Source organism: Zychaea mexicana (genome assembly GCF_025766255.1).
Source record: "Zychaea mexicana strain RSA 1403 chromosome Unknown BDB00scaffold_17, whole genome shotgun sequence".
NCBI lineage: Eukaryota > Fungi > Mucoromycota > Mucoromycetes > Mucorales > Lichtheimiaceae > Zychaea > Zychaea mexicana.
This window is the reverse complement of record NW_026516680.1, coordinates 519,951-546,130: the sequence shown is the minus strand read 5'-3', so window position 1 is coordinate 546,130 and position 26,180 is coordinate 519,951. Positions and strand designations below refer to the sequence as shown.

Below are 26,180 nucleotides of genomic sequence, written 5' to 3'. Positions count from 1 at the left end.
GGAACTCAAAACCCATTGAACTTTTTTTATTATTATTTTCTACTTGTCTACACGAACCACCATTTCCGCCGTTAAAAAACCTAGAGCATGACAACGGTGGCGGCACAATTATCACGGATCCTCTCTGACTATTTAGCAGACGAGTCACGCGTTTGCACTTTTCTTCCGTTCATTCTCGAGGCGATCACTAACAATAACCTTTTGACGGACGATGCTAAAAACGACGACGACGCCATTGTCAAACGCAAATGGACAGTACGATTAAACGCGTTGCTCGGATCTAAGCAAGCCACGACACGCTGGGCTGCGATCAGTCTGATAAAAGAAACATGTGACCAGTCAGAAAGCTTGTATGCCTCGGGCGTACAGTCTTGGGCAGCACAGTTGTTGGGTATCCTTGCGGTAATAATCATTCATTCAATCATAATGTGGTGGCGACGCATATAGAAAACTTCTTTTTTTCTGAAAGTGATTCCAAGAGAAAGAGAGAGAAAGTATACGAGCTGACATGATGATGGCTTGTTGTTGTTTTTTCGCTATATAGAAACCAGAAAGTACCATGAATATCACAGCATCTATCGAAACGCTCTCTGTTCTTTTTGAAAAGACGATCGGCAAGACCGAGTTGCATGCCGAAGTGACAAGCAAGTCGCTACCCCGCTTCAACCAGCTCCTTCTTACTCTTGGCCGTAACCCTGAATTGATAGTATGTTTTATTGGAGAAACAGGATAGCAGAATGAGGTGAATTAACCAAGTATGCTGTATACAGCCAGTAACACTCGTTGCATTATCGAAAAACATGGAGCTTTTCCCATCCATGTCACGCCACATTACGGATCAGACATTGAAGATGTATATTTCATGTTTGGATGGCACCACAGACGTGTCTCCAAACTTGATTGGCAGATGTCTGGCCGCATCCTGTCGAACTAGTACAAAGACCAACTTTGCCAGTAACTGGCAAGAAATGTTGATGCGACTTGTTGGTTCAGTACACGAGGCATTGGATCGGTTGTTTGATACGGTTGATGAAGGTATACATATATATTGAAGGATGCAAGAGGAAAGATGAAGAAGACGAAAGGTTTTATTTTTCGTAACTTACACTGGTTAAATTTTATGTGTGAATTAGAGGACAATGTTCCGGATCGAGTGGCAGGTTATCCATTGTCCTCCATTGCACCAGATTACGTTGAAGCATTCCCGACACTTTTGAAACGAATTCGATACATACAAGATACCATTGCTGTTTATTTGACGTAAGTTTACAGTATAGAAGCTATAATTCCCCCAGTGTTATCTAATCTATAAATGAAAAAAAAAATCTTGACAGGTCAAAAACGATGGTACCGGTAGGTGTGCCTATTGCTCATCTCACGCGACTCTGTTGCCGAATTTATAACGTCTACCAAGGCTGTGTGGTGAGTACCTTTTACTTGTTCATGTGTGCTTTTCCCATTCAAGTTACTAACCCTACTCTTGGAAAGATGCGGGAATTTAAGCCCAAGGATGAATATGCTTGTCTTATGACATGTCTCCCAGCACTCCATTTAGGCACAAACAAGCTGCTTGCAAGCTTACTTTTATGGTATGTTCGTTCCGTCGTCAATGTCGATTTTATTTGGATGAAGAGGAATGGCTATTGACTATCATACATTTCAATGGGTCTATTATAGTGCGGATGCAGGTATGGCACAATATGGCAAACTGCTGGCTCGTATTCTTTTACGGTTATTGAGTGAAAATAGCAAAAAGAGGTAATGTGGCTATCAAAAAGCCAAAAGTGGCACAACTGTGTGTAGCTAATACTCTGTCAATTTTAATATAGAGCTGTCAAAATATCGGTGTATAACCTTATCTCTTTATGCTTGCGAAAGTTCGGATACGCTTTTGCCGACACCATTTTGAAAGCCGTGATTTCTTCTGCTATTGACGATTTGAAGGCAATTGAGCGTAAAAAGTTGGATGTCGTTGTACCAGAGAAGGTAAGAGGAATATATTGTGACTGTAGTGGCACTTTGATCTCCTAGTGAAGATTGAACCGTTTTGTTATAATATAATAGAAGGTCGCAGGCAAGAAACGACGCGCCGAGCATATCAGTTCCGACGCTTTTACAAACGCCGATTCCATCTCTTATCAGCCGTGCGATATTCAAATGGCAGCACTCGAAGTACTTCAAGATCTTTTGACCTTACACGGCAATTCCATGGACGCCAATTTGCGCTCCTCGATCGATACTATTGTAGTCTCAAGAATTTTGCAAGCAGCATATCTTGGCGACTCTAACGAAGAAAGCTCTGCTGTCAAGTGTTGTCTGTACAAATGCTTGCTGAGTTCCATCATGAGCCCAAATACCAACCAGGCCAGTCTTTTACCGCATGCTGTCAGGATTTTCAGTGCTGGACAGAATGACGAGACACATGAGGTATATATGGTCTTCTTCTTCCTCCCACTCCCGCTCTGTATATTAAAGAAAAGTGAGAGACGTTTACTGATGGATTGTTATAATTATCATTGACAGCTTCGTGTGATATGTACGCAAGGCTTAGCAATCTGTGATCTTTGTATGCATACTCGAATGCCTCCAATTCAACGCGCAACACCAGCACCGCCTCCTCCAGTACAACAAGCAACATCTACTACTACCAGCACCACTGTCACAAGTTTCTTCCTTGAAGAAGAAAAAGAAGACCAAGAAGAGCAGGTCGAAAAGCTTTCTGAACAAGTAGAGCAACCAGCATCTCCTGTACAGAAAGCGGCACCAATAACAAAAAGTCCTGTGGTTTCTCGCTCCAACGTGATACGTGTTCCTGAAGAAGATGAAGACGACGACGACGATATAACGATGATGCAAAATCAACACCCAAACAGCAATTCTTCTGCATCAGCTACCACTATCCCTTCCGCGAGCCGTGATGAAGAAGAAAAATCTAATCAAGAGCCACCAGTAGTAGCCCCAGTATTCTCTTCTTTAACGTCGTCACTATCGGCAACCGATGGTGATAATTCAGATAAGGTCGTAACCAGCTTTACGGCTGAATCATTCAGTGATACATCTACATCATCAACACAACCACCAAAGCAAACCAACGGCAAGAACAAAGGAACCACTACTATGGAAGAGGACGAATCTAACGACGAGGAGTTTGAGATACCGGAAATCAGCATGGAGGACTAAATTTTCAAAAGACACACGCAAGCAGTAATAATAATGGTAATAAAGAAGAAAAAAAGAAAAACGGCATAGTATATATATATATATATATGTATAAGATTGAAAGGAAGAGAGAAAAAAAGGAGCGAGGGGAAGTTTTGTAATAGTACATGCATGTGCGCGTTGGTTTGACTTGCAAAAGAAAAGGATATATATTACGGGGAAGACAAGGGACGTTTTTTACTGGTGTGATGGTGGCAAAGGATAAGAGTAAAGAAGCAAAAGAAGATTAGTAACCCTCGATAGGAGCAGAGTCTCTGTGATGACGGACATCTTGAATAAGCGAGCGATAATGCTTGTTTTCCAATTTGTCGAGTGGTACTGCATCTCCATCTTCACCACCGTTGAAGAAGACTTTCAGGAGCTGTTGATTGAATACATAATATGAGTTCACGCGTCCATGGATATCTGTTTATTCGCTGACCAGTCATGAAAATAAATAAAAAGGACATTTACCTCGAGCCATTTGAGAACGATGTGTTCCTCGTATTCGTCCAGTGAGGCATCTTGTTGATGGTTATTCTCGGTCTTGGGAGTACGCAAGACACCCTCCAAGGTCAATAGCACCTCTTTCCATATCTTCAGTACAACCAACTGCATATTGGTTTCTGACAAGTTATCATTTAGAATTTTGAGGTTCTTTTCCAGATAGTCCAATAATGGGGCGATCGCATCTTCACACTCTTGTAAGCTTGGTTCAACTTGCTTGTTAGAGCGGCTAAATGATGAGAAGAAGCTCTTGTCTTTGCGCATCAGTTTATCCAATGTGCGTCGGGATAAACAGTATCGCATGAATCGACCCATCTGGTAAACAATAACAACCAACAAAGGAATGATTAGTACGATTGTATGTTTATCATGACTGAATAAAGTCAATGAGGCAATTAGAATGAATCTTACCTGGTCAACGATGAGCGCTGCTGCATCGTTTTCGGATCGTTTCAGAGTACGGAATGCCTTGACGAACCAAAACTGGATGTCATCTTTTTCACCGACCAGACTTACACGCAAATGTAATTTGCCTTGAGGGTGTAGTGTAAGATTCAGATCATGCATCTGATAATCATCGAAATAACTGGGCGACAGTTTAAACCAAACGCTGCCGCATTCTTGGTTGGCACCAATCATGTCTTCATCATAAACAACGGCCAATGCGTCGGCATCACGCTCGTTTAGCCAGATATCAAATGTTTGATCCCAGCGTGGATTGAGCGTTTTGTAAACTGTACGTGTCTTTGCGACTTCCCTTTTGCTGATTTCCAGAACGACATATGGATCGCTCAGGCCGTTGTTGTCCAGTGCCTGTAAATTTTCGGCACGAACGACACGGATCGAGTACAAAAAGTTCGTTTGTTCGGTCTTTTCGACTGCGGGAGAGCCGAATTCACGCATTCTGTCTGCAATTTCGTCCACGTCCATAATTTGATACAATCGGTCAAGTCGACTACGAGCTGCTTCAATGTCGTTGATCATTACGCATAGCTATCATTTTCTCTGTATTAATTGATCCGAGCTTTGCGAAAGAAACCTATGTATTCAGTTCTATTTTTACCTCTGGATTAAAATCGGGTGGCATGGCTTCTTCTTTGACAGTATTATGGCTACCAGTAAGATAGCGTGCTTTGTCAAGGAAGGAGCCTGTCGAGGAGGGGTCGGCTTCCAATTCCTGCGGTGGACTGACTTCTTCAAGAATGAAGTGCTCAATGGTATTTGTGTATTGATCAAGAGCAATGGCAATTACCTATAAAATTTGTGGGTTCAAGTTTAACTTTATACTACTAGAGCACCATTGTTATTTCTCTTTTACCTTTGATAATGCTGTTAGGAACCGGCAGCGCTGGAGCTCATTAGGCCATTGTAAGTTTTGTACAAAGTCCACAGCTTGGTGGAACATACTGAATAGATCGACAATAGAGGAAGAGTGTACTGCTGTTTCGTTGATAGGTTTAAACTATGAGGTGATGATACGGTATATTGCTAAGTTAGCCTATACACTCTTGTCCATATTCCTTGTAATATGGAAATCCATCACTCCTACCTCATCTTGTTTAATAGCATTTTCCACCCATTCTGGAGTTGCTGCGTGTGTGGTCTTGAGCCATCGTCGGACATGCTGTAAGAACCATGATTCTACTTTAAACAAGGCCGCCTTTTGTCTACAAATGCATTCAACGAAGTGTGTTGTTATAAAACAAAGGTTTCATGCAACTGCTAAAAGTCAAAGTGTTTTTTCTTTACCGAGGGCCATATTGATCATAGAGTCGCTTCAGACTCAGAACTTTGTGGTATAATTCAAATGTGACCTCGACAGGTGCGTTTCGTGCTTCAGGTGAATATGCCCAATTTTCCATTTCCAAGGCGAAAAATGGCATGTGTCGTGCCATTACAATGCCAGGAACTTCCAAGTAACTATCATGTTCAATATGCAAGATGTCAGTGTTTGTGTGAAAGAAGAGAAAAAACATGTCTTAAATTTCCTCTCTTACCCTTTGATTGGCGTGCTAAACTTCTTTTTAGATATAGATACCAGCTCTTTGATAAGTTTGTCAGCCAATGTAAGCAAATTGGTAAGACTGTCCTGGGTATCATCAAGAATCGCTTTCTCGAGTGTTCGCCATCGACTCACAGCAGCACCCTACATGTAGAAATACAGGATTAAATATAATGCAACCGATACACATGAGACCCACTCATCCCCACTGTCTTTTACCATACCTCTACTGTCTCTTCCAAACGAGAGAATGCTAACATAGGATCGGCATGGTCTTCTAAGTATGCGGGGTTTTCATATATTTTATCGAGCATTCCAACAAGATCGTATACCCAAGAAGGTCTATAGTTCAAAGGTCAACATTATTGTTTTCGTTTGTAAGTTTAGCGACGAAAGAAAGCGTACGTGGTCTATGAAATTTACCTTATTTTCCAGTATTCTGAGAGAGCGGCCTCCAATTCATGCAGCAGGGTATGGTTAAGACCTTCATATGCACGAATGAGAGACTCTCGCTTGACACATTTCAAAAAGTGTCATAATGAGTGATATGTACATTTCATAATGAATATAACGAAAAAAAAAATAGTTCAAGCTTACATCATTGATCGCCCAAGAACTGGAATCATTTTCCTTGATAACTTTATCTAGAGCACGTGATGCATCCTTGACATCTTCCAAATCGAGTTTGTTTTGATCAAAGCGGGTCCGAACAAGTTCGAGATACAACACGGCACGGAAAGGAGACGACAGACGCCATGTTCGCCAGCACTCACGCAAAAGCTCGTCAGACTGTTGTGATAGAACACTCGTTTTGGCGCGTTCGCAATCTGGCACCACTTCGTTATCATAATCGATACACATGGACATGAGCAAGCGGAAATAGGAGCGAGGATCGTTTGGAATGAAAGCAAAAGTGTTTTGCTAGTATAAATTCACATGTCAATCAATGTTGCCTATGTTATCAACACGTATTTCCCCCCGTTTCAATTTTGTAACTTACACTATCAGTTTCGCCTTGTTGGAGCGAGTTTCTCGAGCGAGCTCCTTCACTCGCAAGTAAGTTGGAGAAGCCCATGTCCGTTTCGCTTGCTGAATTAAGTGCCAAGTTGGGCTTCATCAGCATCATTGTGTTCATCAGTTCTGTCAGCTGTTTGACTTCACGGCGATGCCAGTTATCGTACGCTTGCTGACTGGGGAAATCTTCTCGTCGTCCGGGAAACGATTGGTTGGTATGGACATTGTTGATACATTTTTTGAGATCCATCAAAATAGCCTTTTCAACATTAAAGCACCGTTAGCATATGCATATACACACATCATGGATACGCAAGATATGCAGTTGTGCTACCAGCTTTTCTCTCCTGCTCCTACCCCTCTGTGCCACATCCCAACATTCGCTTTTTCCTTACAGAATCAGTACAAACAGCACGAAGCTCCTTCAACTTCTTTCGATGATCCGCATCACTGACTTGGAACATATTCTGGATCAAGGATATCATGGGGAAACTCTCGAGAGCTTCAATCGAACCGTCTGCCGGCTGAGGCGAGTTTGGTGAAGGCGGCGCAGGCTGCTTTCGATCCGACTGGCGTCGCTTCGTCGGCGTGATGAAATGGTTGAGCTTCTCCATCAATTCGGGGGTGGCGGACGAAGGTGCATCTTCCTGGACGGTCTGCTTGACGATTTCTGCAAACCGGGCGATATGACGGTTGAGTTCCTCATACCAGATCGCAGGGTTCGGATCCGATTTGCGAAGCTCAGCCTCAGCCGTTTTCAGAAATGTAATGACAAGGTCGTTGACGGTACCGGTGGGTCGATACCGTTGCTGCTGCAGCTTGGATTGAAACTGCGAGATGATGGCCAGAAATATCTTTTCCTCGCGATCCATTTTCGACAAGTCTTTGCTCTTCTTCACCTCGTCAAGTCGTTTCAGGAGCCCGCGTACTATCTCTCGTGTCAACTTGTCCGACTTTTTCTCATCATCACCAAATTTGTCCGTCAGCGATCCGAGTACACCGCTCACACCCATATGGATGGAATGACGGTTGTCGCCTCGGTCCTTTTTCGATGCATTCAATGCTGCACTGTTGTTGTTGCCTGACTGTTCCAGGTATGCTCGAAGTGCACATCGTAGAGCGTAATCGTATACGGCCATTGGATTCGCCGTGCGGTTCTTGCTGCGCCCGCTACGACGAAGTTTTGACCCAGACTTGACTTCCATAACCGAGTTTATTTAGAATTCGCTTTCTTAAAAGAGATGGTCGATGAGGGTTTATTTTTTTAAAAAGGAAAAAAGGGGGAAAAGAAGGTAGGAAGCAGGTGAAAGGCTAGTATGTAACTGAGTTTTGTTTCGGTTTGCTGTCTTTGTGCCCGATCTGGATTTTATATGAAAAAAATAAAGTTGCTAAAACGGATGATTTGCCGCCGTGTACGGGCTTCTTGTTCGATGATTTTCATGCAAGCAGCAGATTGCTCGAGGTGTATGGAACCAGATTACAGAAGATTTGAGGATGTGCTAGCTTCTGACATATACGCGACAAAGAGCGAGTGCTGTCAGAATATGAAGCACATCTTCCAAGCAACCGAAAACCCGCAAGTGCCTCGGATGTACGGATGACCTTGTCGGAGCTAGACGCCTCCCACCTAATCCGTCGCCATTTCTGCTCTAGAGTGGCCAACTTCCTCACTGTACTTTATAATGATCAAATCTGTTTTAATCTTCAACAACCATGGCAAACCTCGGTTAATTAAATTTTACCAACAAATTGTAACGTTTCCATCGAGTGGAGTCATTTGACCACAGCAGCACTTTATTAACAATGCGAGGGCTCTTCCCTCTCGCTTACAGGATATCGCAACACAACAGGCACTGGTTCAAGAAATATATTCACTCGTATCAAAACGACCTGACACAGTATGCAACTTTCTTGAAGGAAGCAAACTCTTGGGTGGCAAAGACACACGCGTAATTTACCGTCACTATGCAACACTCTATTTTGTATTTGTGGTCGATGAAAGCGAAAGCGAGCTTGGCATTCTAGACTTGATTCAGGTTTGCGCCTTTTTCACTCTCTATCTCTCTTCAGGCATTACTCCATTTGTTTCAAAACTCATAAACGAACGTGCATATCCAGGTGTTTGTCGAAAGTTTGGATCGCTGTTTTGAAAACGTGTGTGAATTGGACCTGGTATGTGAATATAATGGATAGAGAGACGACGACGGCTACCATATCCGAATCGTTGGATAGTATAGAGAGCTAAAAAGCCAATTTTTTGCTCGTTCGCCCTATTAGATTTTCCATTTTGACGAGGTAACCACAAACAAGCAGGCTAACGTAGAGGAGAGATGATACCAAAGTTACATGTCATATTGATTGGATGATGTATATCTCGGAGATAGGTGCATCATATTCTGTCAGAGATAGTACAAGGAGGCATGGTACTCGAAACCAACATGAATGAGATCGTGGCAGCGATAAATGAGATGAACAAGGCAAAGAAGAAATCGGGCAGTGTGTCAACAGGCAGTCTATCTACCCGGGCTAGTGAAACATTGCGTGCAGGATTCCGTCATTAGAACCAGCAAGCAGCAGCATACCAATTTGCATACACGTCATATTTTTATTTGGACCATATATATAAAAACAAATTGAAGGGAAAGGGAAAAAGAACAAAAAGCAAACATAAGAAGAACGCATGAACAAGGAAAGAGAGGAAAAAGAGACTGGATATCTGGTTGTTGTTGTTGTTGTTGTTGTTGTTGTTGTTGTTGCTGCTGTTGCCACTCTTGATCATGCCAACACTTTACCATTCTTGACCTCTGTTGCCATAAGCCTGTTGACTCGTCGGCTCAACAACTGCTCGGTACGATACTTTTCGTAGAAGCGCTCAAAAGTGTCAATACGCAACATGTCGCGATGGTCAGTGACAATCATAGATCGAATCTTTTCAAAGTCGCAGTGATCGGGGTTGCTGCACTCGACAACCGCCCAGGGATATCGTCGACCCAAGATGCTTTTATTCGGCCGTGCCATGTTTCGTTTGTTGTTGTTGCTGTTGTTGTTGTTGTTGCTGCTGCTGTTCCTGCGGGCTGCGTTGGCTGGTTTTGGTGAGGATGGCTCAAAATCTTTAATATCTTGCGATCCGTGATGATTGCACTGTTGTGTTTCGCGTGGTGTGAGCGGCACTGGACGGCCAGTATCAGGGTCTTCTTCGTATCCAAAGGTGGTGTATGGCATTTGCTCCAAGTACCCGATCATGGTACGTGCATCTTCATCGTCGTCTTCGTCTACACACTCGCGCAACATTTCAAGAATACATGTCATCGTAAGCGATCCTCGTTCGAGAGCTTCTACGTCGCGTTGCTCGTTGTGATCATTATATTCATTTTCTTGTTGATCTTGTTGCTGTTCATCATCATTATTGGCGCTCTTGCTGCTGCTGCCGTCACGTCCATTGCTTGCTTCATCCTCTTGGTCGTCTTCCAAATCAATAAAGCCGTAAATTGGTATCTGCAGCGCATCGAAAATGTCATTTCGGAAACCTTTCTTGAGATTTTCGCGTTGGCAGACGGTGAGCGTGTCCGCTTTGCCGATAATAGGGATAACATTGACTCTGGAGCTAAGGACTCGGAGCGCATAACGATCCGTGTCGCTGAGGCAGTTGTCCATGGTGTCCAAAAAGTACAAGCAGGCATGAATCTGCGTATCGAGGGCCTTTGTATCACGCTTCACTTTTGTTTCCTAAAAGCAGCGATGACAAAAAGAAGCAGAAAACGGGAATACAGTATTCAGATATCACTTAGTTACATATCGGACGTACAGTACACACATCAAATGCTAGCAATGGTATACCTCTATCAACGTGCGCTCAAACTGATGATCGATGTATTTAGCAACGTAGCGAAGCTGGTGGTCAATGGCCAAGCCATCATCAAAACCGGGTGTGTCGATCAGCGTAAACGAAATTCTTTCGCCATCCTCTTCCACATGCATGGATACGCTGTAAAAGTCCTCAGTGGCACGCAGCTGTTCCTTGAGCACCATGGGTCTTGATTCTTCGAGGGTTCCCTGGATAATGTTGCACTTGAGCCGTTCGCAAAGCGTTCGGACGAACATGGTCTTGCCCGTGCCAGCTTGGCCAGCCACCATGACATTGAAATAAGAAATCGGCTCCTTGCGTGATCGAGCGGTCTGTTGACCGGAGAGTTTTTGAGAGTAGGCGTTGTATAGCATTGTTGTTGTAGGTTGTGCTCTTGCACCAAGGAGAACAGCTTTTGGCACACCTGTCAAAACAATGTGCTTTTATATACCTTTTCTCTTTTGAGATATGATCTGCCAGAGAGATGTGGGCCATTTGTTTGTTGATTTGTTTATTTGAAAAGGAAGAGAGAGAAAGAAAAAAGTGATATTCATAACACAACCGAAGGAATAGTGTACAGCAAGAGATTGCGCAGCTGTCATTTTAATCATAAGAGCGCCACAGCCACCACTGCCACACAGCCGGGAAAATATAAGGAAGTCAACCGAGAAAGAGAGCTTATTGCTTTGAGGAAACAAACAAACAAATCACCATCAAGAAAGCGAAAGAGAGAAAAACAGCCGTAATTGCTATGACACACCCCACAAAGATACTTTATTTCATTACGAGCTATCTCGGCTGTTGCATAAGCTGTGCTTTCTGCAGGTACCAAAGCAAAACAGAATATAAGCTGTCAGTTAGAAACTGAATATCACCACATCCACAATCATAATACAATACTGTTTTCCCACCAAACAACATTTCACATATCTCTTTGAAAATCTTACCAGTTGCCTTATTTGATCTCTGTGCTCTGGACCAAGTGCATTGATTTGTTCGTCCGTCAGTTGTAATACTTGCATCAACAATGCCTTTTGCTGCTCTTTGACATCTGAACACAAGACATGGTGGATTAGCACATTCGGGTCTAGTATGAGCAGTCCGTAACAAAAGAATACTTTATCAATTAATTTACCTCCACCAAGTGCTGCTCCCATTGCTGCTGCTGCACCTCCCATAGGCGCCATAAAGGGCATTTGCGGTGTCATCTGTGGAGCCATTTGTGGTGGTAAATGCTGCGGTTGTTGGTGTTGTTGTTGCTGCTGCTGCTGTGGCGGTTGTGGCAGTGGTTGTGGTTGTTGTGGTTGTTGCTGCTGAGGCATAGGCATAGGCGGTTGCATCGGCTGCGGTACAGGCTGTGTCGGTGCTGAAGGTGGAGCAACTGGCGACTGTGTTGCGCCGGTTGGATTGCTCATAATTCTCTGCAAATAACAGGTAATATTAAACAAGTATCTGTTTAATATTATTTCATACCTCGATTAAAAGGGATACTAAGGGCAACCTAGCACTTACCGTGATAATGTTTGGATCAACAATGTTCATCATTACCATTGCTTGGAATAATGCGTATGCAACCTGCGGATTGGATCCCAAAAACTCGCGTGTAAAGCCTGGTCGATCAAAGGACATTTGCTATTTGTATGCACATGTTAGTGATATCCAACGGACGCAACTATCCATTGACGCATGTATGCTGACGGTTATACAAACCTTCATGTGCGTCATTAATGTAAATAGATCCTGTGAGCTCATGGACGCCAACACTTTGGAGATTTCATCGACTGAGGTACCAGATCCCGGCGGCTTTGGTGGCATACCGGGCGGTTGTCCCATCATGGGTGGTGGTGGCTGTTGAGGTGCTTGTGCCTGCGGTGGAGGAGGTCCGGATCTAGGCTGTTAAAATCATGTATTGATAGATAGATATATAAGTTTAAGTATTTGTCCAAGAGGAAAAGGGGTGCTGCTGTTGTTCGTTATTGATAGGAATATTTACAGGTTGTGGTGGTTGCTGCTGCTGCTGCTGTTGATGTTGTTTGTGGTGTCGTTGGTTGTCCAAGTGAGGATCCATGGCAGCATAATCAACACGGATCTGTCGACCGCCAATGTCATAGTCGTTCAAATTTCGCACAGCACTTGCTGCCGTTTCAGCATCTAGATTTCAAGGATCACAACTGTCAATGATCAAATTATTCAAGAAAAAAATACGACGCGCTATTCACGAACCATAGAACTCGCAAAATCCATATCCCTTCGGTCGTCCTGTTTCACGATCGAATAACAAACTACACAACAAAGGTGCGTACGAGCATTAAGATTTATCTCTTCCTTCAGCATGGTAACATACAAAGTCTCTCTCCCTCTATATTACCGAAATGAAGCGACAGGGCCGACTTCTTTGAAAATGTCAATCAGTTGCTCTTCAGTTAATTCAAAAGGGATGTTGCCCACTAAGCAATGTATATTCGACTCGTTAGATTCTCGCAAACAATGAGCGGCTCTTTTTAATCGCAAGAAAAACTATATACCGAACACTACGCGTGAGCCTCTTGCTGGTTGATTCATTCTCTTTTTAAATAACTGGTAAAAAGAAAAAGTTCAGAGCGCTTTTTCGTTCCACCTATACCAAAATCTTATATTGAAACTCCTTGCACACACAAAGCAAACCTCTCTCGCTTCATTTTTTTTCACAGACATACGCACACTCATATAAAACATGGATTTCCAAAATCGAGTTGGCAGCAAAATCAGAAGCGGTGGTGTCGCAGGATGGTCCGAATCAAACGTCGATCGTCGAGAGCGTCTTCGCAAGCTTGCTTTGGAAACGATTGACATTTCCAAAGATCCCTATTTCATGAAAAATCACTTGGGATCGTACGAATGTAAACTGTGTTTGACTTTACACACCAGCGAAGGATCCTACCTTGCACATACCCAAGGCAAAAAGCATCAGACCAATCTCGCACGACGTGCAGCCAAGGAAGCAAAAGAATCGTCAGCTATTCAGCCAGCAGTGGGCCCTGCGAAACCTTCGGTGCAGCGACGCAATGTCATCAAGATCGGACGACCTGGTTATCGAATCACCAAAGTACGTGACCCAGTCACTCGACAGCACGGCCTCTTGTTCCAAATCCAATATCCACAAATTGCAGAAGATATCACTCCTCGCTATCGGTTTATGTCAGCCTATGAGCAAAGGATCGAGGCACCTAACAAGGGCTATCAATATCTGTTGGTGGCTGCTGAACCATATGAGACTGTAGCATTCAAGGTGGAGAGCAAGGAAGTGGATCGGGCAGAAGGAAAGTTCTGGACACATTGGGATCAAGATTCTAAACAGTACTCTTTGCAATTTTTCTATTCAATGTAACGATGAATAATTCTTTTTTGTCTACCTCCACCTCTCTCTTTCTCCTTTTGCATATCACGCATCTTCTTTTCCGTCATATTTTCCCGTCTCTCAACAACCCAGTGTACAATTTGCTATTCCATCCACCTTCTTCCTCTCTCCAATTAACCGTAATACCTTTAAAACAGATGCACTTTGTGTTCCGAACCCCCCAAAAAAAAAGATTGTAGATCAGGTGAACAATTATATATATATATAAAAGGATCCACGCTTGTTCTGACAACAGGCATTTGACAAATAGCTGTTGCACAAAGTTATGTATTGGATCTACTGTATCCAATCATGCGGCTACTATCCAGTGACATTGCAATATGCTAGATACTTTGATCCGAATTCTGATTATGGACCATTTTTCTATCAATAAGTAACACTGTTGAGCGGATCCTTTTTGCAGATTTATTTTCAGTTAGTAGTAGATAAAAAATCGGGGGTTCCTTGAAAGAAGCCAAGTACAAAATGTCACTCACAAAAGAGAAGGCGGTACTTTGTGAGTGAGTGTGGGTTTGATTTGATACCAGCCAGTGAACAAGGAATGATATTTTATGTAGTAGATAGGTTTACAAAAATAATAAGTATATATCGTAAGTAATAGGTACATACACAGAGCCATACAGCCTGCTATCCAAGAGTAGTGTTGTGTAATAGTAGATTATATAAAGAGGTCACAAAGACCTTATGTAAGGGTAGAAAAGAGAGGAGGAGATGTGGAAGGGGAAGGGAGGAGTATGAAAAGGAAGAAAGGAGGGATGGTAAAAGGCGGCGAAAGAAGAAGGACTTAAGCAAGTTCCTTGGGCTCGAATTCCGTTTCTTTCTCGGTTTTGTGATAATACTTCTCCATTTCTGCATCATCACGAGCGATAGCATCGTCTTCAACATCGGTCTTGTCTTGCTTATGATGGAAGAAGTAAACAAGGACCATACAAGCACCGGCAGCACAGGAAATACCAGTGTACATCCAGGTGAGTTTGGGATCAACGGTCACGGATACAAGGGCGAAACTCAAGATGGAAGCAAAACAGTTGGAGAACAAGAACAAAGCCATGACGATTGACTTCATGGACTGAGGAGCCTTCTTGTAGGCGTATTCCAACCCGGTAATAGAGGCAAAAATTTCAGATAAGGCGATAAAGAAGTATGATGGGATCTGGTAGGCAGCAGAAATCCAGTTGGTGTTGCCATCAGGATGATCATAGTAGGGAGGAGTGCGGTAGATCATAGACTGAACACCGGCAGAGTAACCCCTGTTGTGCATTAAGGGAAAAGATGTTAATGGTCAGATACTGTACTGGCCACATAATTGTATACTTTGATACACTTTCTCTAAGACAACCCAACAAAGAAACTTACATTGCGACTGCAGCAAAAAAGAAACCGATGGAGATACGCATGATGGGACGCATGGGGAAGCCGAAACGGCGGAGGAGAGGATAAACAATTCTGTCCATGATGGGAATACAGATAACCAAAGCAATAGGATCGATGTTTTGCATGATATCGTTGGGCACATTACCTGTCAACATCTATAAACACAGATCAAACAAAAGGTTTGTCAGTGAACAATGACCCTTCCTCTTTTTCGTTCCAACAGTGTAGGCCAGAAACTTACGGTAGCAGCCTGGGAGATCAAGTTGTTTGTGATCTGCTGGTAGCAAAGCCAGTAGATGGGGAACCAGCAGAAGACGACACAAGCCTTGAGAGCACGGCGGAGCTCATCAACAAAGATATCGTCCCAGGTAGCCTTGGCTGCCAATTCGGGATGGGTCTTGATGAGGTTGGATGGCTTGCAGGCTTCCATGCTCTTGGTCTTGAAGTAAAACCGAATAAGTCTGCCAGCTTCCAAGAAGACCGAACCACGTGGTGGGGCTTCGATGTAGCGGTTGCGGCCAAGGACGACAACGATAATGCAGACGACGAACATGCAGAGGGGCAACAAGTAAGCTGACCAGAAACCAATGTTCTTTTCCATTTCGGTGGTAGCAATGGCAGAAAGACCACCGACGTTGATGCCAAAGTAGAACATGTTGAACATGCGTTGGTATGTTGCTTGTGGGGTAACGATGACGCGGTTGCCATTCTTGAGGGTGCGAACAAAAGGTGCCCTGCTTTGGTATTGTTCAGCGACGAGCGGCGAGACATTGGATTTGATGCCGCCGGTGCCCAAACCGATCAAGATGATACTGACGATGAAGCCAGGGAATGCGGCATTGTGTTCGATAGCAGTGGGGATGGAGGTGCACACAAGGATGAGCAAGCCAACCATGTAGATGATAGATGATGCGAGGATGGTTTTGTATTTTCCAAGGTACTGATCCGAGACGATAGCAGCGAGAATCTAATGACAACAAAGCCACACAGGTTAGCATTTTTACGAAACCCTGTTTACGCCTTGTATGCAGGGACATTCAAAGACATACCGGTGTAATATAGCACCAAAACCTTTTGAAAGAAAAGAAAATGAAAATACGTGAGAACGTTGGGCGTAATGTGATTTGGTGTACTTTGCGTCAGATAAACTTTGCATTCTACTTACTGGAAGAAAGTCGTCAAGGCAGTAGCAGTCTGTTGTCCTTTGCCCATAGCACCAGGCTGTTCAGCGGGATCTGACGTTTTGAACAAAAAGAAACATGGCGCACATGATTAGTTGAGTGCGCACAGCGTATGCGTGAGAAAGCCAAAAATCCTACTTACAGCCTTCCGGAGGCGCAGGCTGTTGAATGTAATTCTGGAAAGGGCCAGTTAAGCCGTAGTAAGTGAAACGCTCGCACAGCTCAATCAGAATGACAAGGAAAGCAGAGAAGGGCACATGATCGCCGACCTTTACGAAGAGAGAAGGGAAGGTCAGTAAACAGATGGACCAAAATTAAAAAAGAAAAAGATTGACGAAGCGGTTTGTCTCGTTCAGGTACCTCGCGCAGGTTCTTCCAGTCTTCTTCTGTAGGGGCAGGGTGTTCTGAATCATCATGGACTGTCACGACGTCGACGCTTCTAAAATCGTCCTTTTCTTCGATTTTCTCTGACATGATCGAAGAGAGGCAGGGAGACAGAGCAAGTAAAAGAAAAGAAAAGGGTGAAAGGGGACGAGTGGAAAGCGCGCTATTTTATACATCGTGTCTTTCCTCTGGCTTTTGCTCTTCTGTAGGCAGTATTGGAATGCCACACATGATTGGTTGCACACAGCTTGAGGAGTACCTGATCACTGAGCTCACTCTGTCTGTTGTCCATGGAACCTTGGAAGATTAACCCCTTTTGGAGAATATGGCCTGGTTTGCTGCCATATGATGACTTGCCTGTGCACCCGCCAAGTGGCCAACTCAGGCAACTCCGCTTGATTCGAAGTTTTTGTGTCAAAACAAGGAAATTACCGGGTTGCCCAGTAGTTAAGATGCTGCTGATTATCGACTGCAGGTAACTATGGATTTCTTTGTTGCTCTGGTAACGGACGTTCGACACATACGTGGCTCATTCCTCTTAATCAAAATTGATTTATGCATAATAGGTAAGAAAAAGTCATGCACCTTAACTGCTACAATGTACCAGAAGTAGGGTATTTTTGCCCAATTCGGTCCAGTTTGTACTTTTATGTACAACAAAGATAACCACTATTACGTATCCCGATAAGGTGAAAAAAAAAAAAGATCGAGAGAGAAGGTCGTGGGCAAATACGCCGTGTCGGTGTAAAATATCGTCGCTCACAAAAATGGCGACACACGCATCTTTTTTTTTCGAGGAGTACATTTCTCTTACCAGTTCTGCTGCAAGCTGAAGCAAACACATACGCACACATGTGTATGCTAGCATGTCCAAATCACTCTGTTTGATTCACTATAGCCACAACCACTTTAACTACTACTACATGGCATGTATTTCTCTCAAGAGATTGGGCAAAACAGGAAATTATATCCTAAAATAGACAGGCTTCCTTTGCAAACCTTGGCCCTTGAAAATCCTCTCATTAGAGCATGCTCACATAATAGGGTCCTGCCGTAGCTGCATCGTATGATCCAAGTAATCTTTTCATGTCAAGACATTGTCTTAATTTGAATCCTCCGCTTGTAAGAACATGCAGGGAGCCTTCCGATCGACCTTTTTATACATACACATGTCGCTGGGAAATCATGGTAAAACGACGTTGCTTGCCAGGAATCAAAAAGCTGGTGCTCATAGCGCTCTTGTGATATAAAGTGCGAATTCTGTTGCTCTTTACTTGATACCCAAGGCTAACAGTGCGTGTTACTCAAATCCAGGTGGCACAAGCGTACTAAGCAAACAATGTGTTCACATCACTATGCTTTCTTTAAGCGCTCACAAGCTATATAAAAGAAGAGGCGATGCTGCATTAAATGGATATAATCGCTTGGAAAAAGCACTTCGGGTCACTCTACGTATCTTTCTTTGAACATTGCAAATTAGTCGGATCTGATCTGGCGCTGTTTCTGTTTAGAGAACAATACATAGCTGCCGCTGAACAACAAAAACAGTGGAGACAAATATACTATGACTAATCCAGAAAGCAGGACACGCGACAGGCGCTATTAGCGTCTTCTTAGGCATTCTTCTTCATTTGCTACAAACAGCAGGTTAATTGACTTGCTGCATGCTCTGCTTTTGATCGAATTGTATGTTACATTCGACCATGCTGCATTTTGCACATGTAATAGATGACAGCAGCGCTGATAAGACATATTTCGATACGAATGATATGCTTTTGCTTTTCCAAAGGAATAAAGTTTTTCTTCTGATCGGGACATCGAGGCACCCGGGAAAGAAGCTCTTGTGTAACCTCTTTAATGAGTGGCAAACATGATTTTTTCTTTTTTTGCACGTATCAAAGTGATATTGTGCGTGTGACAACGTAAAGAGGCGACTCACCCTTTTCCAAATTTTCCCGCGCTCGTTTCCCACGGCTATTGGTTAACGAATTTGTGTAACCCTCATTCTCGGATCTCAGCGATTCGCTGAGCGCAAGACTTTATTTCGACTAGATTTGACCAGAAAAGGATCTTTTATCAAATCAAAACGTCAAGCGCGGTGATGGTTATCGTAATTGCCGATAGGATTGGTAACGACTATCATAGTCGCAACCATGCTTACGTATGCACAGCACACAACCTTAAGAAACCCGAATCGCCGGTTAGTGCTGCAGCCTGCCTTCAACGGGGGTCTCTCCACCGTCGCAACTGCTCTTACATTGAATCTGATCAGCGGACCTGAACCGCAGACGATCCTGACAGAAACTGCTGTTATCGGTATGTCGTGGAGAAAGATGGGGTGAGCCAATCATTCTACAAGAACTAATGTGTCGGATCTATTGTTGTCGTAGTATATTGAAAAGATTTTTCTTTCGTATTTTCAACCCGAGCGGATACCATAACGTACATTCAAGGCATAGTGGTTGCTTTTATAATTTGATATGTAGAGTATATCAAAGTGCTTTGAGCAGTGGCGATCACTAATTGGCTTATTCATTAAGTGAAAGCCCTTGTTGATGGTTCCAGTTACTGCATTACACGGTCAAACTGCCCAAATCGGTGAGCATTTGTTGTGCTGTCAAGTTCCTGTACCTGTATTGTTGAACTACAACTTGTTTATAAGAAAGTTCTCACGGCTAAACAAACCATTGCTAAACATTCCCGTCGATATATATTTTTTCCGTTGAGTACAAAAGTAACTGTACTATTTCATCCAATGTCTTACTTTTGGCTGCCTATACACTTATCAGAATCACTGTTTGTACCGGTAACCACATTACCTGTCACATATTTCATATGCTGTATCTTCTTGGCTATTCTTACATATGGTTTATGTATTCGTGTATACAGATAGGCAATTTTCAAGCCGTTTTCAATCGACTCTGACGAGTGATTTGACCTTGATATTATTTTGTTGAACCCTATGTTACTACATCGGATTGTTTTGATACAGCAAACGGACGACATCCATGTCATAATAAACAGATATTTTAAAAGTAGCCAATGATGAAATAAAGTATGAGTGAAGCCGATGTCGTCAGGGATTTTATCATTGTGACGGTGCTGTATATACAATTGCTACTTTCCTTTAGTATTGATGTACGCAAAGGTCAGAGAAATAAAACGTGCTCTCAAACATAACAATGATCACCCCTGCAAAGGCAAGAATACGTATAGATTAGAGGAAATAGAAGAGGAGGGAAGGCAGAAAGTTGCGCTTTATACCACAGGGTCTTAGACCAACCTCGAGGTCCTCTGTGTAAATCGAATACGGGTTATACGCCGCGACCCATATACACAATAAGGTCAGAGCAGCAGATTCGTGTAAGGCTGAAAGACTGAGATGAAGAGAAAAGTGAAAGAAACAAGGATAATACCAAAGAATTATGCCTCAGTATCTAATAAAGATTTCTATTTTTGCTTAGTGTTTAAACATATCGCTCTATTCAGCAACAGGGTAATCTGGAGTAGAAAAGTAATCGGTTACTAGAATTTGTTACTGAAGATGAGCATTACTGTTTTTGTACCCAGTATTACATGAGCACAGAGATACAATATCTGCCCCTTCAACTGATCACCTTGGTTTTGGGAGCAAGTGATCGGCTTGGCTTAATATTGATCGCTTTAAAGGGCGGACACTGTAGGTGTATGAGAAGAGATATTCTGCGTGTGGAAAGCGCATTACGTGCAAAAAAGGGAGAGATTGTTAATGCATAGAGAGGGCGAGAGTCTATGGTAGGCAGTCTCCATTTCCAAGCCCTCCTCTTTGTTACCATCGCTAACTATTTGTCTACACAGCCTCAGAGATCCCTATTGATTGATTCTTTTTCTGTTGCGAAGTGCTCGTTACATGTGTTTCGCTTTGTCGGGCCAAAAGAAATTAAGCTTTCTTGATTTACTCTCTTCTTTTTCTTCCTTTGCGCCCTAAACTGGCATCAACAACAGATTATATGTATTAGACTACAGAAGAAGAAAAACAAATTGTGCATCGACTTCCGTATGGTCATGACAATTCGATTGAGTGTCTAATACAAAAAGCGGCGCCAAGTTCAAGATATAAGGTGCTTATTGTCGTAGGAGAACCTTGCTTGCTTTGCTACGAAACTCATTTCATATCAAATGCAGGGACTTTTTAAGACTTAGAGGCTACTTGTCATTGTTTCATTATCTTCTGTGTTTCTAAACACATTATGCTCCTGCTGTAGCTGACAACAGGAACATCCAAAGGTCAATGCATTGTAGTGCAGATTTGTAGCCTCATAATAAAAACCTTACTTCACATTACCACACCCCAATTTGCCGCTCTAAATCCAATCTCCTCCGCACCCTCGTCGGGTTAGTCACCAGTGCCACACGGCAAGTGCTTTCGCCGTTTTAGTCCACCATATTAGCAAATGCTTTTGCCGCATTAGCAAGAGCTTTCATCGCACTAGCATTAGCAACCCAGTAATCCCGTAGCTAAAGACAAAAGGGCGCCAATTAGTATAAATAACCTTTCTCTTTTCATTCAATATCACTTCAATTCATATCTTATCCTTTTCCTTTTCAACATCTCTTCACACAAAAAAATTCTCTTGAATGGTTTTTCGGACGTAAACATTCCCGATTCTTGAACTTTCATTTTCCGTTTTCCATTTTCCATCATAATAGCTCTCATAGCATATTTGAGGCCCATAAATTGCCTGTTTCCTTTTGTTCACACTTCATTTCCGTTGTATCCAGAGTCTACCGGTCACTCTGCGATACAACAGCATGATGATGATAAGGGATAGAACGAGAAGTCAAAATTTATGCATGAATCAAAGGATGTGGGTGAATATTACGAAATGCATACAAGATCTACCGATTTCCGTACGGTCCTAATAAAGTAACAATTATCGCTATGGTGTGCTAATAAAGTAGTTGCATAATCTTAAATCAAGTGTTAAATACATACCGCTGCTGTGGCGACGTTAACATGTATACTGATGAAAGAAAAGAGGGAGTGTTGCTACATCGAATTTTTCTACACCGACAAACACATCAAGTGTGATTAGGTGGTCCTCTGTAAGTATTATTGATCAAGTTTCGTGGAAGAAGCGCAAAAGTAATCTCTATATCATACCGTAATGTGTGTACGCAGCAGGCTTGCGCATGATCTACACAAACACCGATGTCAGCGTGATATCGACAGCAAGCTTCATGTTCCTTATATACAAAAACGAATCGACGCTGACAAAATCACTGCTATATTCGTATCAATAACGAAAGCGATCTTCAGCAATTCTACACGACATATCCTGATAGTCGATTAATTAAGAAGTTGACCCTATGATTTTAGACTGGTACACAACAGCTCATGTTGCGGGCAATGCGAGGAACAACAACAGTAACTGACCTTGAAGTGGTAGCAGTATACGACATGGATGGCCTAATTAGCACGTTGCTCAAATATGCCAAATGCCGTATTCTATCCTAGCATATTGCAGCTATTTAAAATTTACGCGGTTCTTACGGAGGCAAGACGATGTCATGACATTCATCGTTGCAATCCATTTACTTTCAATATTGATCGAATATCGGACCAGACACTTGCAGGACTGTTTCAAGTTTAGGTTGGCTAGCTCGGATAACGCTACAAAGAGCGGTAACACTCACTTAAATAGCAATCTCGTCGACCAATTGACTTGCGAAAAGCTCGCAGAGATGTCTTCCGTTACGAACAACAACTACCCTTCGAAAATAGATTAAATCAAGCTAAACCGCCTAGCATTGGTGACGGATCAAGGTATCCATGAGTTGATGGATAAAGCCAGCTCTTTTAGGCTCACTCGGTTAGGAGTGGAAAAGTGTTACAATATAAGATGTGATTGTATCGAATACGCGAAAGAGAAAAGCAAAGTAGGTGTAAACAATAATCGCAAGAAGGCTTTCAGTTGTACTCTTCACTGTATCATAGCGTGTAAAACTTTCTATCGAGTTTTATCACTTTTGGAACATCCGTAATGTCAAGGTCGGTGTAATCATACCTTTGATGCAGTAAATTCGTGCTGGATTTCGCTAAAACCATGAGAGGTATCATGATGATAAACCTGGCATATTCTCACCAATACATAACAACTGCTCAAGAATCCACGAAACGCATTCATATTCCCGCCCTCCAAAAATCCAACCATGTATAGTGAAGATAAATACAGATGTTCTAGTTGATATTTTATGTAATTTTGTGTGTATGTTTACGGAAGATGGGGTTGAACGGGATGTAGAGGGATGAATGTAGTGAGAAATACAAATTATTAAACAACTGCTGAGCTCTTTTTACTATTTAAAGACGTCTGGCCTTCTTTGGTCGACATCCACCAAATGGTACCGGGGTTGCATCGGTCAGTCGCTTGACATTCCACTTTTCGCCAGCAATCAATGCCTTGAAAGCAGCCTCACGACCTGCACCGAATCCCTTGAGGATGATATGGATATTGTTCACCTGCAAATTCTTGCTCTGTTTCTTTTCCAATAACTGGATTGCTGCTTGATGGGCTGCTTCGTAACCGCTGCGTGCTGCCTTTTTAAATCCTGCAGAGCCTCCAGATGTAGTTATCAGAGGCGAGCCGTTGGGTCGTGTCAGTGTGAGAATGGTGTTGTTGGGTGTAGCGTTAATGTGAAGTTGGTGGAATTCTTGGGTCACATGAGCCAAGGAACGAGCAAGGAGACCCATATCGAAATTGTCCGAATCACTAGTCTGTGCGTCTTTTTGCTTTTGTCGTTGCATGGAATCGCTCAAGGCACTTTTTACGTCGTCGACTCCACTGCTGAAAAGCGTTTTGTTGCGTTGAGAGGCGTCGCTCAAAATGTTGAAAATACCGGTGACATTGGCAGACGTCTCCTTGTTGTTATTAGCGTTTGATGTCTCTGGGGTATTGTCTCCTTCGTCATTTGCCGAGGTGGCATTCCACCGTGCCTGTGTAATGCTGCGTAAGCTGGTGGGTGTTGCGCGCACCTTGCAAAGCGTGTTTCTGTACATGGGCAACATTTTGAAAGGGAGAAAGGGCAAGTTTAGGAAAAGCCACCGCCGTTACCATGTCGAAATGGATGGCCAAATCAAATTCCGCTGATTGATTGGACAGTGGTTCAGCAACAGCTGTCAAAAATGAAATCGCGTGGTGAGCATCAAGCAGTGATATACTAAGCATATTTTCCATGGTACCTTAAGCCTATGATAATATAAAGCGAAACATGATCATCTCAGTGGATGCATTGCATTAGCTGATGACGTATCAGAGGTTCTGATATATACACCGCCTAAGATGTTGGTAAAAAACTACGTAGCTAATTTTGTTACGTTATACCGTGATCTTAATTGCCCTCTTATTCCAGGGAGTTAGAGCTGCATACACGCTTCGTTGAAAATATACAGGTACGATGCTCAACTATATGTTTATACCACAATTAGTGAGGTCTACCCTATCTTTTGAAGTGCTACAATAAGCAAGTGCATAGAAATTTTAGTGTGCAGTATCATAGCACAAAATATTACCTTACAGGAAAGTATGCTAGTACGGCGGGAGTATACTCTGATATTAGAGCAAACGCGTGAATTCACATTTTTCAGAAATATCTGTCTGGTAGCGCACACAAGAAGTGAAAGAAGATTACAAAATTGTGAAAAATAATTAGGTCACTTATAATTCTTGCCATACCAGTTGTCATGATAGCACTAATGCAATCAAAAGATTGTAGCTGTTACTCCCCTGTAGACGGTAGAATCCAACAGGGATTCTGCAAAATAATTGTATATCTATAGCAGAAAGCATGTATGTATGTATGTATAATGTTGCTCGATTAAAAAGTAGTGTACAGTAATACAGTTGTACCCCGGTTTTTGCAACCCCTGGTTTTGCAATTCCTCGTATATCTGCAACTTTTTTTGAAAATCAAAAAAAAAACTTAGTAGTTTCGCAAATTTGCAACTTGCAAATGAGTTTATACGATTTGCATGTTATCGGGGTAAAAACAGCTTCAATTTTTGCAATATCAACTGAAAGAAGCATCTGTTGCGAATTATGAGGAATAAAATGATGCGGTTACTGCAAGATAAATATGTAAATATGAAGATGTATTTATTGTCGAAATACATAAAAATTATTATTTGGTAGTTGAGCCAGTAAAATCGGGACACATATATAGCACTGGTTGGATTGAATCCACAAAAGAAATGATGAAGATATAAGAAAAAGGGAACACACTACATATAGATATAGAAATAAAATGTTTGCTCAAAGGAGCTTTTGACTACATATCGAAGAAGTCATCAAGGGATGATTGTCGGGAGATTGATTGCTGCCTGAGACTCTCTGGAATCCTACGCAAAGACTTTTTTAAGTCGTAGTTATCGATATTATCCAAAAAGCTCAAAACTCCTGCAATTGCAACCTGTTTTTCCTTCGACGTTGGCCCTGGAATAGGCGAATCAGCGCTTTGGTCCACCGCCCGCTCAAGTGCTCGTCGTACGTTCGATCCTCTTGCTTGGATGTGAACTTGCGGAACGATTTTGTCATGCTCAAAAGAGCTAATAATTATCAAACCACTAGACAGCTTCGATGAAAGGACGGTCTTATATATGCAAGTAGTAACATTTAGAGCTGTATGAATATTCCCAAAGAACGTATCGTACATCATCTCTGACAGATAAACAATGGGCTAGTGTTAATAGGATGACTTATCCAGTGTATACTTAAAGCAGAATTGTTTACCCCGTTACTTGCAAATCCTCACTTTTTGCAAAAAAAAATCGGAAAACCCTCGGTTGCAAAAACGGGGGTACAACTGTAGTGACAAGAGGAGAGACGAGGGAGGGTGAAAAGAGTCTAAATTCTAATATGCACACGAGAAGGTCGTTCAGGAGGATGATAGCATGTGGTGACGATACCAGTACACAGCAGTATGACTTTTGTAGCGGTATAGAGTCTTTTCATATATAAGTACCACAGTATACCTAATCAGATAAGAGCACCAATGATGTGTTAAGGACTTTTCGGTTTCTTTGGAGAAAATTCTTTCGTAGAGTATACGTACTTTTCCCTTACTGAAAAACTTAAAGAGGTAAGCTTCATGCAGTAAACATTGCAGAGCAGCAATTTTTAGGCTTATTTTCAATATACACAATGTATTAATTGTCACAATATCTAATATACACGAGCTAGAATTGTACCAATTACTAGTGTGCGCATCATAAGCGGCAATTAGCAGCGAGGAATTAACCGA

General features: G+C 42.5%; 7 protein-coding genes across 7 annotated transcripts; 2 read left to right on the top strand and 5 right to left on the bottom strand.

Moving 5' to 3' along the window:
* The first annotated feature begins 10 nt into the window (after positions 1–10).
* Positions 11–3,326, top strand: BDB00DRAFT_811556 (rRNA processing/ribosome biogenesis-domain-containing protein). The gene is made up of 10 exons (XM_053122643.1): positions 11–402; positions 545–706; positions 771–1,035; positions 1,134–1,260; positions 1,335–1,422; positions 1,489–1,589; positions 1,678–1,758; positions 1,830–1,986; positions 2,065–2,427; positions 2,524–3,326. Exons 1-10 carry the CDS (start codon positions 88–90, stop codon positions 3,178–3,180), a joined length of 2,316 nt encoding a protein of 771 aa, XP_052982334.1. The 5' UTR covers positions 11–87; the 3' UTR covers positions 3,181–3,326.
* BDB00DRAFT_927113 (uncharacterized protein) lies at positions 3,179–8,230 on the bottom strand. The gene is made up of 13 exons (XM_053128866.1): positions 7,117–8,230; positions 6,708–6,980; positions 6,305–6,628; positions 6,131–6,219; positions 5,932–6,049; positions 5,703–5,851; positions 5,455–5,625; positions 5,255–5,372; positions 5,024–5,167; positions 4,769–4,957; positions 4,117–4,698; positions 3,673–4,020; positions 3,179–3,580 (listed from the first exon to the last, which is right to left on the bottom strand). The coding sequence occupies exons 1-13, from the start codon at positions 7,924–7,926 to the stop codon at positions 3,446–3,448; spliced, it is 3,450 nt and encodes a 1,149-aa protein (XP_052982333.1). The 5' UTR covers positions 7,927–8,230; the 3' UTR covers positions 3,179–3,445.
* Positions 8,231–8,316: 86 nt separating this feature from the next.
* Positions 8,317–9,477, top strand: BDB00DRAFT_811552 (AP-2 complex subunit sigma). Its single transcript, XM_053122642.1, has 5 exons — positions 8,317–8,472; positions 8,554–8,757; positions 8,840–8,893; positions 8,999–9,016; positions 9,106–9,477. Exons 1-5 carry the CDS (start codon positions 8,404–8,406, stop codon positions 9,280–9,282), a joined length of 522 nt encoding a protein of 173 aa, XP_052982332.1. The 5' UTR covers positions 8,317–8,403; the 3' UTR covers positions 9,283–9,477.
* Positions 9,444–11,023, bottom strand: BDB00DRAFT_953734 (Septin-type guanine nucleotide-binding (G) domain-containing protein). The gene is made up of 4 exons (XM_053129626.1): positions 10,559–11,023; positions 10,156–10,447; positions 9,864–10,056; positions 9,444–9,719 (listed from the first exon to the last, which is right to left on the bottom strand). The coding sequence occupies exons 1-4, from the start codon at positions 10,937–10,939 to the stop codon at positions 9,497–9,499; spliced, it is 1,089 nt and encodes a 362-aa protein (XP_052982331.1). The 5' UTR covers positions 10,940–11,023; the 3' UTR covers positions 9,444–9,496.
* Positions 11,024–11,354: 331 nt separating this feature from the next.
* On the bottom strand, positions 11,355–13,127 carry BDB00DRAFT_869967 (uncharacterized protein; the record flags this gene model as incomplete). The annotated part of the gene is made up of 9 exons (XM_053126656.1): positions 11,355–11,384; positions 11,513–11,616; positions 11,701–11,986; positions 12,078–12,197; positions 12,276–12,458; positions 12,559–12,716; positions 12,789–12,847; positions 12,934–13,012; positions 13,091–13,127. The coding sequence occupies 9 exons, from the start codon at positions 13,125–13,127 to the stop codon at positions 11,355–11,357; spliced, it is 1,056 nt and encodes a 351-aa protein (XP_052982330.1).
* A 1,619-nt stretch (positions 13,128–14,746) lies between these two features.
* On the bottom strand, positions 14,747–16,991 carry BDB00DRAFT_869965 (POT family-domain-containing protein; the record flags this gene model as incomplete). Its single annotated transcript, XM_053126655.1, has 7 exons — positions 14,747–15,212; positions 15,319–15,491; positions 15,578–16,303; positions 16,386–16,407; positions 16,502–16,571; positions 16,660–16,786; positions 16,878–16,991. 7 exons carry the CDS (start codon positions 16,989–16,991, stop codon positions 14,747–14,749), a joined length of 1,698 nt encoding a protein of 565 aa, XP_052982329.1.
* Positions 16,992–23,074: 6,083 nt separating this feature from the next.
* On the bottom strand, positions 23,075–23,961 carry BDB00DRAFT_811538 (uncharacterized protein). The gene has a single exon (XM_053122641.1). The coding sequence runs from the start codon at positions 23,947–23,949 to the stop codon at positions 23,245–23,247; it is 705 nt and encodes a 234-aa protein (XP_052982328.1). The 5' UTR covers positions 23,950–23,961; the 3' UTR covers positions 23,075–23,244.
* Between the last annotated feature and the right edge of the window lie 2,219 nt (positions 23,962–26,180).